This window comes from Gigantopelta aegis, chromosome 8 (genome assembly GCF_016097555.1).
Source record: "Gigantopelta aegis isolate Gae_Host chromosome 8, Gae_host_genome, whole genome shotgun sequence".
NCBI lineage: Eukaryota > Metazoa > Mollusca > Gastropoda > Neomphalida > Peltospiridae > Gigantopelta > Gigantopelta aegis.
Window position 1 is genome coordinate 39322165 of NC_054706.1, and position 18580 is coordinate 39340744.

Consider the following 18580-nt stretch of genomic DNA (forward strand, 5'->3'; position numbering starts at 1 on the left):
ATTTCGGCCAACTTTCTCCAGACCGTATGCTACAGAAAACCACCATAAAACGTTTTCTTGCAATTTTTGGGGTTTAGTGCATTTATTTCATATTCTGACCCTACTATCAGTTGTTTTATTATGTTAATTAGCTAAATTTTAATGATCAACAGTGAGGACATTGTAGAAAAGGTGATATATTTCAGACAAGAAACTAAACAAAACGTTTACTATAATGACTAGCTTTGAATTTCTGCAGATAAATTCTCTTAACATTCTATAATTTTAGATTAAACAAAATACAACTATGTTTGTTTTTGTTTATTTTTAAAAACGTTCATTAACTTCCTAATGGCGTCGATGCTTTAATGCATGTTACATACAATACTATATTTTATACATCTCTGTTACATAAATAATTCATAAAACAAAATAGTACATCAATATAAAAATCTATTTCTATGAAAACTATTGCCGAGACAAAAATCATCGTGATGTACAGACATATTTTGAGCGTTCAGTAAAACCAAAAGATTTGTTTTACTAATAACATAATTGGATATTGCTGTACATATTGCTGAGATATCAATTAAAAACCAAACTAATAATCTATGTTACATCTCACGTATATACAAAATACATTGGTTGTTGTGAAACTGTAATGGAAATGGAATTACCAAAATAAGAAAAAAGTACACAATAATACTTAAACCTATATACAGCATTACATTTCTATTAGTACATATACGAATATATAGCGATGTACTGAGTAGCGAAATACGTATACAAAGCAAACACCCGCACATCCTTCTTAACTTATCTTCTGTATTATGCAAGTTATTCGGCTGCCACATAGTTTGGTTGGTGGTAAGCCTTTTGATGTTATCGCATACTTACCGAGTCGTCGTAGTCGAGACACACATATCCAGTTCAAATAGTGACAGATTCACTTTGGGAACCAGTTCAAAGAATTCCATTTTATTTTCTCTAGATATACCCATTGCCGACAACACACTAATTGCCCTACCTTATTAGTTTGACGTTATTAGAATATCACAGCTTGATAAGTAGTTGTTGTGAAGCATGTAGTGTGTCACACAGTTTGATTATAAATTTGTTTGACTTCTTAGCATATCAGTGTTTATAGGCTAATGAGCTTTTTGTAACATCTGGGTCAGGGTATAAAGAGGCTTTCAAAATGTTAAAATGTGTTAAACTTTTAAGTACATTGTAGACTGGTGGCAATATATATTGCGTTTAACTAATTTTTAAGGAGAAAATGAAAATGGTATTTCCAATCCAACATCCAAAATAAAAGTTTGATTAAAAACCTGCTTCAAATTTCTAAATTTCATAATTCCTATTTATACATGTACGTACCATTTAAAAACAAAACAAAAATCTATTATGCATAAAAATACAGTTCTCTAAAAGTATGTGAACGTTAGCATGGCACTGGTTTATTGATACCTTGAATATTACAGTCTGGTTGCAAAATATGGCGATATCAGTTTAAAGATTAAGCGAAGAACCTCTGAACACCACCGAGTGATACAGTTAAACTAGAAAATCTTTGGACATTCCAATTTGCTACAGTTTCACCAAATAGGCTTTAGACATCAAGGCTTGCTAAGCGTCAGTTTAAATAGCAAGTCTTGTACTAAACTAGAAACTGCCGATTTTAAGCAATGTCGGCCTCACTTGCGGGTGGTGGGCGGTGGAGTGGAATTGGGTGGTAATGATCGTCGAAACCCTACCCCTGCTCCAAAACAATGGGGGTTTTTAATGTATTTTTCAGTGATTCATTACCCGACTCTCCTAAAACCTTCGCTCTCCAGTCAAGATAGTCTAACCCCCACCCTTAAAACAATTTCCTGAACACGCGCCTGAGCGTGCTAGTGACCTTTGTTATTCGTGTGACATGAGACAAGCTATAGTCAAAGGGGAACATTTGTGAAATATTGTTACCATTTTCATCTTAATCAGGAATTCTCGAGCCATTATTATAATTTTCACATGTCTAGCAAATGGTACTGTTAAGAGCGATGCCCCAACACCGAGCTCTAACACACAGCTCAAGTACGAGTGCACTACAACGTTCTATAGTTATCTTCCTGTTTGGTTTTTAAAACAGTGCGCCGAATTAATGAAGCCTGTTTTTCTTGAACGCAAGTGTTTATGCATAGTAAATGTATGCAGTTACACGCATGTATGACAGAAACAGCGTGGTAAATCCCGCCCATTGTGTATTGCCAGATGATACTTTGAAGAATGAAAAAAATTCAATTGCTGTTCTTTTTGTTGATGCAATAGATTGCTACATGGTGTGGTATGCTGAATAAGCGCCTAATTCTGTGACGTCATCGTATGTCCTTCTGATCAAGCACAGCAGAATAAAACTGTCCACTAAGCAGAGTCCGGTTCCAATCCAATGAATCATGAATGACCACGTGTAGTTTGACGTCACTCCGTCGGGGTAAATGGCGTAACGTGATTGGTCCAGATCTCTCAAGGCGATAAAACAGATGCCGCTAGTAATACCACATATTGCTGAAAAATAAATGTTTAAATTCAGTCGTAATTGTATCAGCAGTAAAACGCTGGTAGTACTACGGTAACCTGTCTTCTCGAATTAGGCGTTCTAGGTCCCTCAACAGGCAAGGCGGAAGCAAGTAGACATTGGGGGTGGGGCTGACTGAGATCGAGGGTGCAAATCAAAGTTTCTAGTGGGTTGGGGGTATGCAGAGACAAATACAAACAGGAAGACATTCTAATTTACTACCCCAGCGGGGACTCATAACCGGGGAAATACACTGGTTTAACCGTCCATTTGATTGGGTAGTTCAGTTCACTGCCACCAATGGACGGGCACGTACTAAATCAGATGCAACTTACGTAGAACAGTTCATGTAGGCTGAATAACACTGGGCTGGGGGTAATAAATAGAATATTAAACTCGCTACTGTATATTATCAGGTTTAAGTCCCTCGTGAAATAAGTTTCCTAAAGCTCGTGACAAAGACCATTTATTTCAGAAGGGACTTAAAACTTGTTAATGCATGGTGGCGAGTTTAACATCATATATATATATATATATATATATATATATATATATATATGTATATGTATATGTATATGTATATGTACGTGTACGTGTACGTGTACGTGTACGTGTATGTATACGTGTGTGTGTGTGTGTGTGTGTGTGTGTGTGTGTGTGTGTGTAATAATAATAATAATTATTATTCACCAGACACAATACATATGAGTTCTGTATCTCTGCCTTAAGATTGCCTGTTATTCTTTAGACGATTTAAAGGGCAATTAAATATTACTTAAAACCCGTTCCTTTAAAGTGTGACACCGACCCAGCTGCGACAACCTACCAAGGGTTAAAATTCCAACGAGAAAGTAAAGGTAGATGTATTTAGCAGCATCTCAGCACCAAGTTTACAAGATAAACCCACCAACACTGTTACTTACTTGCAAAGAACAGGATGAGAGATGTTGTCAGGAACAAGCCTCCTTTCAGGACCCGCCGACAGTTCCCGGGCCACATTCCGCACAGCAGGACAATCAGGGCAGATAACTCTGCAGCTCCACAGACGATAGCAAAGGCCACGTGCGCTCGTGAGACATCTGGTAAAATAATTCAATTACACCTTAATCATTTTCTGCATTTGTAAAAACTGTTATTATTTAAGCTACCTGTGTCAGGTATATAGGTTATATAGAACATACTAAATTAGTGTTTTATATCAGCTGTGTTCCAAATGCATCACCATCATCATCATCATCATCGTCATCATCATCATCATCATCAACATCATCATCACCACCATCATCATCATCACCACCATCATCATCATCAACATCATCGTCATCATCATAGCCACCACCATCATCATCATCATAGCCACCACCATCATCATCATCATAGCCACCACCATCATCATCATCATAGCCACCACCCATCATCATCATAGCCACCACCCATCATCATCATAGCCACCACACGCTCAGCTTCATACATCCTTATTAATCATATCCCATGACATCTTAAATGCAATTTACACCACTTTAAAAAAAAAATTGTACAAATACAAAACAAAGCACATCTGCAACCGTCAGCAAAATATATCAATATTACATTGGATTTAGCAGATTATCAATATGTCCGTATGTTATTTTAAATATTCATCAATCATGTTTTCATTTTGCATAACAAACTCAAACTTAAAACGCTTTTCCAGGCCTAACATTTTTATATTACATGACATTTATATAGTACATGACATTTGTATATTACATGACATTTATATAGTACATGACATTTGTATAGTACATGATATGTATTTCCATGACCTGTACGACTTTATTTATAACGGTAGTTCTGTTTGTATTTGCATTAGCAAAGCAATATTATACGATACGGAACTGGTCTGGTCTGGTCTAAGGGTTTCATGTGCACATTGAGAGCAAGCTGTTGTAGCGCACGCCTGTCATGGGCGCAGGTGTTGTCCTATGCAGACTCCTCCGTCCAGGACAGGAAAGGGTTTCAGGTGGGTGGGGGGAGGGACCGCCCGCGCTGACAGGTGCAGGAGATCACCAGCAGCCCGACCAGGGTCGATAGCGGGCGGGGGCACTTGTGGTATTATTGAATTTTGGATGTCCCATAGGATTCATGAGATAATTTTGCGCATAATTTGGAACAGTTCATCGAAAACAAATGGGGCTATTTGAGTTGTTTTGATTTAGTTTGCCGAATTGGAGCTCATAGATACGTAACAATGACTGCAGCTTGAAGCAGCGTTGTTACTAGGTTAGAATATCATGATCGATCGTTAGTTATAGTTGGTTTCCCCTAACGGATCAACTTTCCATTGCCCAATCGGTTAGAGTTATATATAATGAACGAATGTATGTTTAACGACACCTCAGTACAAAACTAGAGATCGGCTACTGGGTGTCAAACAAAGGTAAGTACTGCAATATGATTAGTTCCATTTCAATAATAAAGACTATAAATTACTAATTAAATTTATACTTTTAATAACTTTCTAATATCTTTTTTTAATTATGTACACCTCAAGACAAACATCAACTGCAACATTTTACATCAATTCCTTTATCTAAACTGGAGGAACAACTTCAGTTAATATTTAGCGCGGCAATCGATTATGGATTTTTATAATCGATAATCTCTTCGGTATGACCGGCCTCGGTGGCGTCGTGGTTAGGCCATCGCTCTACAGGCTGGTGGGTACTGGGTTCGGATCCCAGTCGAGGCGTGGGATTTTTAATCCAGATACCGACTCCAAACCCTGAGTGAGTGCTCCGCAAGGTTCAATGGGTAGGTGTAAACCACTTGCACCAACCAGTAATCCATAACTGGTTCAACAAAGGCCATGGTTTGTGCTATCCTGTCTGTGGGAAGCGCAAATAAAAGATCCCTTGCTGCTAATCGGAAAGAGTAGCCCATGTAGTGACGACAGCGGGTTTCCTCTCAAAATCTGTGTGGTCCTTAACCCTATGTCTGACGCCATATAACCGTAAATAAAATGTGTTGAGTGCGTCGTTAAATAAAACATTTCTTTCTTTCTTTCTCTTCGGTATTGCACAATCGATCAAGTTTCGATTATAATCGATTATTGGAACTTTGCTACCTTTAGGTATTGTACATATTATAACATTAACGGGTTTTAAACTAAAATCACTGAAAATGTTTAATTCACACCAAAAATAGTATGTATTTACCTGTATATTTTGTAAGTAAATAAAATGAAATCTACTTACGAAGTTTAATCCTTTCATCGTTTGTCAACGCGTCTTCGTTCCGCTTGATCAGATCTCTGTACGTGGTAATACACTTCCCGGACCTCTCCGTTATTGGAATGCCTGAAATTTTACAAACATGTCAACGAGTAAAAATATTAAAGCGAATTATATTTTGGTAAAGATGTCAGTGAACAAAATTTTGTTTTCTTTAACGACACCACTAGAGCGTAGTGATTTATTAATCATCGGCTATTGTATGTCAAACATATGGCAATTCTGACATAGTCTTAAAGAGGAAACCCGCTACATTTCCCATTAGTAGCAACGTATTGTTTATATGCACTATCCCACAGTCAGGATACCACATATCACGTCCTTTGATATATAATGTAGCGGGTTTCCTATCCAACAATATACGTCATATTTTGCAAAATGTTTTACATCCAATAGCCGATGCTTAATAAATTAATGTGCTCTAGTGGTGTCGTAAAACAAAACAGTTTTTAACTTTGTTGTTAAAGTCTCCAACAGATGCTTGGAGTCGGTTACTTAACGCCAATTCGCCCTCAGAAACACACACACACACAGACACACACAGACACAGACACACACACACACAGACACACACAGAAACACACACAGAAACACACACAGACAGACACACAGACACACACACACACACACACACACAGACACACACAGACACAGACAGACAGACACACAGACACACACAGACACAGACACAGACACACGCAGACGCACAGACACAGACACAGACACAGACATAGACACAAACACAAACACAAACACACAGACACAGACACAGACACAGACACAGACACACAGACACAGACACAGACACAGACACAGACACACAGACACACACACAGATACACAGACACAGACAGACAGACAGACAGACAGACACACAGATACACAGACACAGATACACAGACACAGACACACACAGACAGACACACAGACACACACACACACACACACACACACACACCACAAAAGCAATTGACGACACTATGCGTTATTCTGCTCGCCAATAATACAGCAACACATATTTAAATACTGATGTACCGTAAATGATGTAATAGCAGCCTATAGTATACGCGACGATTGTGAACCTAACAAATACCCAACACTTCATCTTTGCGCAAAACTGACTCTAGAAGTTAATGACTTACTGTCTTTTGAGGACAGCTGGCAAACAAGCGTTGCACCAAGTTTTAGAACAATCCAGTCAGTCGCTAGATTCAGTGAACTGCCCACAATTAACCACAACATATTACACCGATAGTGCTGTCTTGTTTGCTTTTGCTATTTTTAGTGTGTGTGTGTGGGGGGGGGGGGGGGGTCCGTGTTGCCTAGACAACGAATACAGAGTCCAATTCTTCTTCTTACCCGTGCGGTCAGCTCCATTCAACAGTACAAATCGGACTGCATTAAACAGGCACCGGTCTTAAGAGGCTGCATTGTTAATACGTCCCAAGGGTGGTCGCCTAACAAAACTTTGATTGTAGATTATCCACATTCCATCATTCCATCATTCCATCATTATTCTCTCTTCATCTTGATCGTTTAAGTTTCCTGGCAACTCGTTTGAGGCGTTTCAACCAACGGAATTCATTGCTAACAACAGACAGGAATAGTTAAAAGATGACTGTAAGAAAGTGCTAGATGCAGACCGGTCTTTTTGTCGAAAAGCAATCCCTGGAGAGCGTCTGCTGTCAAAGGAAGACCTGTAATCAACGAAAGTGAAACCCTGCCCGATTCCAGCTCGCTCGCCCAAGTTATCAGTGCCGGCGATGGCCGTGTTTCAAGTGCCACCATACTCTCTGCCAGTGAAAGTAGACCTGTAATCAACGAAAGTCAAACCCTGCCCGAGTCCAGCTCGCACGCCCAAGTTATCAGTGCCGGTGATGGCCGTGTTTCAAGTGCCACCATACTCTCTGCCAGTGAAAGTAGACCTGTAATCAACGAAAGTCAAACCCTGCCCGAGTCCAGCTCGGTCGCCTAAGTTATCAGTGCCGGCGATGGCCGTGTTTCAAGTGCCACCATACTCTCTGCCAGTGAAAGTAGAGAAATTAGTCAGTAGTGGTAACCGGCAGGTGCAGCTGATGAACGATATACAAAAGAAAGGAATGTTTATTTTACAACACTTGAAACTACGGCTATTTTGACGTCTAGTATATGGTTAAAGAGTTCCCTCCCTTTGTCTCTATCGAGCCAGTGTCGTGGTTAAGCTATCGAACATAAAACTGATAGGTACAGGGTTCGCAGCCTGGTGCCGGCTCACACCAAGAGCAAGTTTTTAACGACTCTACTACACCATCTTCTCTCACTAACCACTAACAACTAACCCATTGTCCTGGACAGACAGCCTAGATAGCTGCGGTGTGTGCCCAGAGCAGCGTGCTTGAACCTTAATTGGATATAAGCACGAAAATAAATGAAATGAAAATTAAATAACTATGCGTTAGACCGAACATAGCGGTAGATTAAAATGTGCCGAATCGTCGTTAAACACGCTTTATTTTCCTTTCCCCAACTATCAGTGCTTTACGTACATGGAAAACGTTAATGGTTAGTTATTAGTGAGACAGTGTGTGTAGTCGTTTCGCACATATCCATTCAGCTATGTACTCACTCTGGATTGGATCCGGTACTGGGATACGAACCTAGTACCTATCAACTTTAAATCACAGACGTTAATAATGGCAAGTAATGTGTTAGTCATCTAACAATTTTATAGGTGGGGTGGGCGTAACCTCTTCAAAATTATTGGAAAGTAGGTCAGTTACGTTGACTGCATGTATTTCATTCATGACGCATCCTTACAATATGTATTACCATTGTAAGGCGATGATTCAAGGCTCTGACGATTTTTTTTTTTTTTTTTTTTTTTTTTTTAAATGTTTCTTTAAAGAAATTGGCTATAACATTTAGTCTTTCACTAATAAAAGTTTCTTTAAATTAGCCACTTTTGAATAATTTTAAATAATACATTCTACATATATGCATATCAATAATTCAGCGTAATTTAGTGTCGTTAAACAAAATAAACGTTTAACTTTAGTTAGTGTGAGAGATAGCCCGCTGCTAATACACAGACTACCCTCCTATGTCATTGAGGATACTACTCCTGGATGGAGACTAGACGATCGGTTCGTAGGTCATACTGTCGGGGCTTGGTGCAGATATCGGGTCGTTGGTCATACTGTCGGGGCTTGGTGCAGATATCGGGCCGTTGGTCATACTGTCGGGGCTTGGTGCAGATATCGGATCGTGGGTCATACTGCCGGGGCTTGGTGCAGATATCTGGTCGTTGGTCATACTGCCGGGGCTTGGTGCAGATATCGGGTCGTTGGTCATACTGTCGGGGCTTGGTGCAGATATCGGGCCGTTGGTCATACTGTCGGGGCTTGGTGCAGATACGGGCCGTAGGTCATACTGTCGGGGCTTGGTGCAGATATCGGGTCGTTGGTCATACTGTCGGGGCTGGTGCGGGGTCGTTGGTCATACTGGTGTGCAGATATCGGGTCGTTGGTCATACTGCCGGGGCTTGGTGCAGATATCGGGTCGTTGGTCATACTGTCGGGGCTTGGTGCAGATATCGGGTCGTTGGTCATACTGTCGGGGCTTGGTGCAGATATCGGGTCGTTGGTCGGGGGCTTGGTGCAGATAGCCGGGGGCTTGGTGCAGATAACGGGCCGGGTCATGGCGGAGGAAGGCACATACTGTCGCTGTAATTAACTCACTGCCGGGGTTTGGTGCAGATCGGGTCGTTGGTCACCGGTCGATGCCAGACGAGGAGCAGACACGACTGCCGGAGCTTCGTGCAGATTCTATCGAACGGGGCTTCGTGCAGAATCCGTGCCTCACCAGATATCTGGTTTGACCTTGTTTTCGTGGTATCTTTGGTGCAATATCGCACTGTTGTGTAAATCGGGTCGCATACCACCCCACCCGGACTTCGTGCAGATATCTGATACACACCGGGGCTGCCGAACTGCCGGGGCTTGGGAGAAAACGTTGGTCATACTGCCTGCAGATATCTGGTCGGCGGTGCTGCTAGCCAGAACCGGATGCGAAATACTGGCTGTACTGACCGGTCATGCTTATCGAACGGAATCCTGCCTCAATATCTAGTTTGACCTTCTTTAACGCATGTTGACAAATCGCATAAGAAGACACACCGTGGTGCTGTGACGCCAGAACAAGCGAAATACTTGTACTGATGGTGGATGATGATAATGATGATGATGATGATGATGATGATGATGGTGATGGTGATGGTGATGGTGATGATTAACACAGATTAATAGGGTACTTAAGTAACCACTGCCATGGTATGAGCTACTCCTGATTTTCCAAACAAGCAAGGTACAACATAGATATTGATTGTTGAGTACTGGTCGGTGGTTGTGAGGCCTAGATACAGTAGCTATTACTTACACCTCGGAGAGGCTGTAACATTTATTAACTCTGTTTTTGTTTGTTTGTTTGTTTGTTTGATTTCATGTGTACATGTATTAACCGGTAATATTCTCCTAAATGTCCTTAATGTAGGTACAGCTTCTGACTTTTCATCAGGAATTGCTACCATAGCAAGAATTGCAATCCTAACCTCGACGGTAGATGCCATTTTAATCGTCATTCATTTCATTTGAACTTATTTTCGTGCTCATGTCCAATTAAGGTTCAAGCATGCTGTCCTGGGCACACATCTCAGCTATCTTGGTTGCCTGTCCAGGACAGTGGGTTAGTTGTTAGTGGTTAGTGACAGAGCAGATGGTGTAGTGGTCTTACCCACTAAGTCGTTAAAACTCGCTCTGGGTGGGAGCCGGTACTGGGCTGCGAACCCTGTACCTACCAGCCTTATGTCCGATGGCTTAACCACGACGCCACCGAGACCGGTTTATAATCGACAAACATTCAAACAAATTGTGAAATTTCTGTATACACATGAACTACTGAATTCGAATCACAGTTTGCTATCGGTTTAGATGATCTTAAGCTAACGTTAAAACAGTTTCACCCGTTCACAACCAGTTAAATCAACTTGCGGTCAGAATGCGCTACCGTGAAGAACAGTGAATGGCACATTGCGGCCAATACGTAAATTGGATGGCGCATGTCTAACTATTGGCGGCGGGTCCGGTGATAGAATTACATTAGAGAAAACACTGTATTTCGGTGGAAATCGATCACAATGGGTCTCGGGAGCTCTCCGGATAAAGATAACATGTCAGAGAGGGTTTTAATTATTGCTCGCTCAAAGTAGGTGTAGAGTAAAACTAATTCCCATTTGATATCGTGATGCAACGATACCGGGAATGTACCGTACGTGTTGAAGACACCAGCCTGAAAACTGACTCATTGCAATCTCAACCGTAAGCCTTTGGCTTCAAGGCTGGTAAATACTAGGTTCGAGTCCCGGGACAGATTCCAATCCACGGTAAGTCGATGGGCCCATTGGGCTATTTCTTGTTCCAGCCAGTGCACCACGACTAGTATATCAAACACCGTGGTATGTGCTATCCTGTCTGTGGGACGGTGCATACAAAAGATCCTTTGCTACTAACAGAAAAATGTAGCGGGTTTCTTCTCTAAGACTATATGTTAAAATTACCAAATGTTTTAAACCCAATAGCCAATTATTAATAAATCATAGTGCTGTAGTGGTGTTTGTTTTAAAAAAAACTTTAGTTTTAATGGATCAGTAGTCACTGGTGTATGATCACCAACTCGACTTCTCACACACTATATTAACAGTTAATCATTAACCACTTTCCTGAACAGTCTTTAATAGTTCTTTCTACCATAGAAGGGGCGGGACTTAGCTCAGTGGTACAGCGCTCGACTGATGCGCGATCGATCTAGGATCGATTTACGTCGGTGGACCCATTGACGTATTTCTCGTTCCGGCCAGTGCTCCACAACTGGTGTAATAAAGGCCGTGGTATGTATTATCCTGTCTGTGGGATGGTGCATATAAAATACATTTTGCTGCTAATCGAAAAGAGTAGCCTATAAGTGGCGACAGCGGGTTTCCTCTCTTAATATGTGTGTGGTCCTTAACCATATCTCCGATGCCATATAACCGTAAATAAAATGTGTTGAGTGCGTAGTTAAATAAAACGTTTCGTTCGTTGGACATTAAGTGGATTATAAGGATGGGGATAAATTTAAAATGAAAATAATAAAATACTCATTTGTTAATGGAAAGTGGGAAGGGGGAGACCAAGACCAAAGTGTTTAACGTGCACATTCAGAGCAAGCTGTTGTAGCGCACGCCTGTCCTGGGCACAGGTGCCGGCCTCGACCGGCTCCTCCGTCCAGGACAGGAGGGAAGGGGGAACATTACATCAATATACTAGTATATGAATAAATTGTATGCCAGTGTACATCCTTTGTGATACACAATGTACGTTGACAGTCGAAACGTCTAACCTTTCGTATTGTATCCAACGTAGATAAACGCATACAATTAGGCACAGCCAAAAGTTAGTGTGTGGAGGTGTAAAGTGACCACACCTACGGGTCCCTCATTAACCACTAACTAATCACTGACAATAACTGTCTTGGACAGACAGCTCAGATAGTTTAATTGTGTGCCTAGAATAGCATGCTTGAACCTTGAATTGGATACATTGTACAAGTATAAAAATTAATTTAACATGAATGAATATGGTGTATGTACTAACAGTGAAGTTTGTTGGCTCTTTCTAGGTGCTGGTGGTGCGGTCTTGTGTTCATTTACTTGTTTAAATCAATTAAGATATCTCCACGTTTATATGATTTACCTGTGGAAGGAAAGGAATGTTTGACAGCAATGAATCTCTGGTGTTGCACTAGTTAATGACAAAGCTGTCAAAGTAACTTAACATTAGCGTCATAAACTGACAGTTATTGTGTGCACCACGTGACTTAACCTGTCAGCAGAGGCATACAGTTTAACTAACACTAACCCCGCTGTGTCTAGGTAAGAGCAGTTTTAGCTAGAGTTTCCTCAGGGTACAACATTTCTCACATACCGTCCTCCTATTCGTGTGTCGGTTGTGCAAAGGTAAATTCACACGAACAGTCAATCGGTTACGTATTCAGCCGTCATATTCTAACATTAAACATTTCAAACTTGAGGATCGTCAGAAGGGCAACTGTATTACTGTATTCCAAAACGCATGTTTCACACTGACTTTTGGACTCTCGCAGCAGCAAAGCAGCAGTCATTTTGAAAAATATCCTTTGCTAAACCCGGGTTCTATTTCTGCTGCTAATATTATCTAGTTAGTCGAGATACCCTTTATTAACACCGGGCTCTATTCCTGTTCGTAATATCTAGGTAAGCAAGATACCATTTACTAACTGCAGGCTCTTTCCCTGTTCCAGTAGGCAAACTACTCTTTCACAACACTCTCACACTGTATACGACGACGCGATGAAGCTCTGTGGGGGTCTGAGAAAGTGCATATAGAAATGGGCCGAGTTGTCTTAAACATATGTGTATTCCTTTTCCCTACGTTTTATACTGTAAATGGTGGAATGGCAAAACGTTTGAGGTAAGACTGACGATCTTACAAGCCATGGCGCCCGAGGCGAGGTTCTAACACCCCTCACTAAAGCTACAACTGGGCCTAAGTAAGATAAAAGGGTTGGTTGCTGGGTTGAAAAGTTCAAACATGGCTCGGTTTTCAATATGTTTAATATAAAAATGCGTTGCCGTGCGCTTGCTAATTGCAGCCAGAACGCAGCTGGTGTGAATTCTCCGAGCACAACAGAAGCATAGCCACACCGCACGCACGCACCGTGAATGAAACAAGTTAGTTTGTTTTGTTTAAGCACATACCACGACCCTTGATATACCTGTCGTGGTGCACTGGCTAGAACGAGAAATAGCCCGGTGTGCCTACCGACGGGGGTCGAAGGTTGCTGGGTTGAGTGGTGGTGTTCGCCAATTGGGTTGCTACTAAGCCGTTATTAAATATTGCTGTTGTATGCAATTTCATACTAATATGTGTCGAAGCACCAGTAAGAGAAATGCATGACCCTAAGCAGTTTCTTCTTGCTGTGGCTTGGTGGCTTGTGTTACACAACAGAGGCAAAACAAGATTTCGCAGTGTTTGAGAAAGTCACTAGCCCTCACAGAAGCTTTGGCTAGTGCCCTATATATTATAGTAATACAGTTGATAATTTTCAACTAGCCCAGACCACAAATTCACTAGCCGGGACCGAGGGTCAGTAGATTGGTCGAAGCCTGGTTTCACCATTTGGAGTAACCGGGCTTGACGATACTCGGTGTGCACCATGTACCTGGATAGTGTGAGTCGCGGGTGTGCCCGTCACGCTGTATGTCCAGCCGAGTATCTGTTACGTGTATGCAGATAGGATTAGTCCCGTGTTCCTTGTCAGTGCTCCACAACAAGGACACACCACACTGAGATCTTTACAGACACGGCCATCAAGCTAATTATAAGAGAAACGGTCATTGCCATGAGTAAATTGACAATGTACACAGCACCAGGAGCACTGTGTTATTGGGATGTCTACTCGAAGTAGCCACTAACTACGACTTACAGGCTGGAGGAGGTGTATCAATTTCGGGCCCTGGGGTAGAATTACAGCTCGCGTGGTGGCGATACTGCTGTAATTCGCATCGATTCTAGTAAACAACGACACAGCGCACAATACAAAACCAGCGGCGGGTTTAGGTGGAGGCCTGGGGACATCCCTCCGCCTTTCTGTAGATTCAAACACATCTTGAGATCTACACGTATAAATCATTTTATGTGGAACATCTCATTTGTGTTCCATTCAAATAAACTTTCTTATGTAAGAGATTTATGTTTTGGTGAAAAGTGATCAAGTTATGCAACATGTACAACAATTATTTTATTATTATTAAGAAACAAGATATCTGTCGCTATTAGTTGTGGGTGAAACCCTAACCATAGATATCTTTAAGAGAATATATTACTGCAATAACGTATATTATGTTAATATCCCAGCTTTGATCAGTTTGACCAGCCTCGGTGGTGTCGTGATTAAGCCATCGGACATAAGGCTGGTAGGTACAGGGTTCGCAGCCCAGTACCGGCTCCCACCCAGAGCGAGTTTTAACGGCCCAATGGGTAGGTGTAAGAACCACTACACCCTCGTCTTTCTCACTAACCACTAACAACTAACCACTAACAACTAACCACTAACAACTACCACTAACAACTAACGCACATTTCCTGTTATTTTGCCCTCTATATAAATTTAAATATCGACACGTATGGCGATCCCAATTTAACACTACAAGAAAACAATCTCATCTGCAAAGCAATTTACAATTTCATTGTCGAAAGCAAACATTTTGACTGATAAAACCGTTCACCTTCTCCTTTATTCTTCTTGTTTCTCTGTTCCAATCTATATACAAATATTTATATTTTGACAGGTTAAATATACAATAGTTTTACATTTTTCAACGCTAAACAAAACAAACAAATGTTTCATTTAACGACGCACTCAACACATTGTATTTACGGTTATATGGCGTCAGACATATGGTTAAGGACCACACAGATATTGAGAGAGGAAACCCGCTGTCGCCATTTCATGGGCTACTCTTCTCGATTAGCAGCAAGGGATCTTTTATATGCACCATCCCACAGACAGGGTAGTACATACCACGGCCTTTGATACACCAGTCGTGGTGCACTGGCTGGAACAAAGGCCCACTGACGAGGATCGATCCCACACCGACCGCGCATAAAGCGAGCGCTGTACCACTGGGCTACGTCTCGCCCCCTTTTCAACACTAAATGCACATCTTGTACTTTCTAAAATGTCCATGTTGACCAACTAATATTTCAATTGTACAATGTACTGAAAGGGCTATGTCTGTTGACCAATCCCATCTGTTAATATAAACAGAAATAAATATTGTTTAAACCAACTAACGCATTGTCCTGGGCAGACAGCCCAGATGGCTGAGGCGTGTGCCCAGGACAGCGTACTTGAACCTTAATTGGATATAAGCACGAAAATAAGTTGAAATGAAATGAAACGATCAGTTTGAACATTGTGATACTCAATAATTGATTTGTATTGTAACCATACAATTAAACAGTTTTAAAATATAGTTATAGTTAATGGCATCACTAAGAACAAAAAAAAACCCATTAAAATAAACTGTGCTTATAAAATTGAGTACGGTTTATTATTTTTGATGAGTAGATTATAATATATTATTATATTTTTTGGTTGGTTTTTTGTTTACTTAAAGAATGAATGTTTAATGACACCGCAGCATGAAAAATAAACATCAGCTATTGGTTGTCAAACTAAGCTACATTTATAAATGAAATGATGATCAATACCAATATAAGAATTAAAAATTTAATTTAAAACACAGTGTAAATAGCTGCGCACTGTCATTTTATAGGTAGGTACTGCCCTGGTTTACTAAACAGGGCACGTCAATCCTCGTTTTTAAAACTCTAAAGAGATCACCTTGAGTTTGCTGTCATTGTAAACTGGGACTAAATCCAGTTAACAGAACCCTGTAACCACTAAAATGATATTTTAAATACATTTCCTTCTTTAGAATATCACTGGTTGTATATATATAATAAATGAATGATGTTTATTGTTGTTTTTAATATGTTTTTAATGTAATATTTGTATATTTTATATGTCGATTCTTTATAGTCTCTGGTAACTCCATATGGAGTGGCTCAGTGCTATTTTATATATTATTGTTTTATTGACGTATGTTTTTTAAAACTTAGGTGAGACTTTAATAAACAATCTGTCGGTCTGTCTGTCTGCATTTGAACTCAGACTATCAGAAACACATTGGATATACCCGCACTCTGATAATGTAAATAATGCAATATATATCCGAGTCGTTAACATGGATAAATTAGTTGGGTTATGTTACAGTGGCAGCGAACTCGGGACATTCACTTTAAGAGGTGGATTTATGTCTGGTTCGCTATACGTCAGCTTTTGGTGATAAACTTAATATATTAGTCCATTTCCTACTGGCTATTTCATCATTTCATCCACTCCTGATGAAAATAAATCAGTTCTTGCAGTGCTTGTTGAATCGCATTCCATGATCTGGGATTAGGTGGTAAAACTTAAAATAACTATGACAATGTTTTATAGCATCAAATTCAGTGTTTCAGCAATTCGAGAGAACGGAGTATTAACGGGAAGCACCAGAGGCAATGCACGTCGCATGTTAGCCTTTCAGTACATAAAAACAGGTAAGTTGTCAACGTTTGTTGGTGGTGTTGCGTGGAGGGGTGGGGGATATGTTGTCCAAGCGTCCAGTATTCAATCGAAACACTGCGTTATTGGCCATACACACCTGTAAGAACCAGGGGTCCTGTGCCACCCACTCAAGGACGAAAACGTACACTTTTTTTGTCAACTACATTTCGGTATAAATATAGCTTGTCATGGACGGAAGAGTTGGTGTTAGCCAACACTGGTGTCCATGATAGGCGTGTGCTACAACAGGTTGTTCTGGACGTGAACGTAAAACCCTAAGACAAGACAAGCTTGTGTCCCCTCACTCTAGAGGCTGTTACCCCCCCCCCCCCCCACATACACACACACACACGAGGTTATGCCCACTCACCGATGCTGACCCCCCCCCCCCCCCCCCACACACACACACACACACACTCTCTCTAGAGGCTGTTACCCCCGCCACACACACACAAACAGAGTAGAGGTTGTGCCCCGGAAGAACTTTCCTTTGGCACTGTCACTATCCCTAACTATTTATGATAAGTATTTATAATGTTCTTTATACGTAACAGTGCCAAAGGAAAGTCCCATCTTACCCCCCCCCCCCCACACACACACACAGACACGAGGTTGTGTCCCTTTAGTCCAGAGGTTGTTACTCGCCCCCCCCCCCACACACACACACACACAAACACGAGGTTGTGCCCTTCACTCTAGAGGCTATTACCCTCCACTGTGACACACACACACACACACACACATGAGGTTGTGCCTCTCACTCCAGATATCGTTCCTACGGGCCTGCCCTAGCCTAGCACTACAACGTGTAGCACGGAGAGTGTTGGTGTAGTACCTTGACCTCAATAACTGCCATCAATGTATTGATTAGCAACGAATAACCCGCACTGCCGGGCGCTCGTGTCTCGGTAAAGCGAGCCGAACGTTAATATCGTTAATAATTCCGCCGAGATACGTCATCGCAGCCTAACCTAAATACCGCCACCAGTCGCAGAGCGATTATCACACGTACCTTCGGGGATGGTGTCGAAACACCGCCGCCACATGCCGTAGTGGTAGTTCCACGCATGTTTCGTCGTGCTGTTGAGGCTGGGGTCGGTCGTCTTCACCTCATACCAGTTGTCGGTCAGTATACCCACTATGTTGAGTCCAAACGCCGCCAGCAGGATGAACAAGATGAAGATAAGCATACAGTACTGTCTGCCGCCCATGATGTTGCCGGAGTGGGAATGGCGGAGGTGTGTGTGTTCGTGTTCAGTCGTGTCGCTACACTCCCGTCACACACTGTCACCCGTGCGTGACGCAGACGACCATTGTTGTATTGTCAGGCTTACCTGTGTGAGTGTTTCTCACCTCACACAAAACAACAACCGGTTGGGCGGCTAAAAATAGACTCTTGCCGCTGTCGTATACTGTATATTTCATGGTGACGTCAGGGAATTCCCACCTGGGGTTGAACTGAATAAGTGAGCACTGTTGGGTTGTTGTTTGCTTGTTGGGGTTTTTATTGGGGGTTTTTAACGACACCACTGGAGCACATTGA

At 41.5% G+C, this 18580-nt stretch overlaps 1 protein-coding gene across 1 annotated transcript; it reads right to left on the bottom strand.

The window, feature by feature from the left end:
• Positions 1-285: 285 nt before the first annotated feature.
• LOC121378254 lies at positions 286-18352 on the bottom strand. Its single transcript, XM_041506332.1, has 4 exons — positions 18050-18352; positions 5776-5877; positions 3463-3618; positions 286-2529 (listed from the first exon to the last, which is right to left on the bottom strand). The coding sequence occupies exons 1-4, from the start codon at positions 18246-18248 to the stop codon at positions 2297-2299; spliced, it is 690 nt and encodes a 229-aa protein (XP_041362266.1). The 5' UTR covers positions 18249-18352; the 3' UTR covers positions 286-2296.
• Positions 18353-18580: the final 228 nt, after the last annotated feature.

Excerpts from the sequence above, each read along its gene's own strand:
- LOC121378254 (XM_041506332.1), bottom strand. The coding sequence starts at position 18,248 with ATGGGCGGCAGACAGTACTGTATGCTTATCTTCATCTTGTTCATCCTG. Across the intron at positions 5,878-18,049 it reads TTTCGACACCATCCCCGAAG|GCATTCCAATAACGGAGAGG; the intron begins GTACGTGTGATA and ends GTAAAATTTCAG. Across the intron at positions 2,530-3,462 it reads TCTCATCCTGTTCTTTGCAA|CAATATGTGGTATTACTAGC; the intron begins GTAAGTAACAGT and ends TTTATTTTTCAG.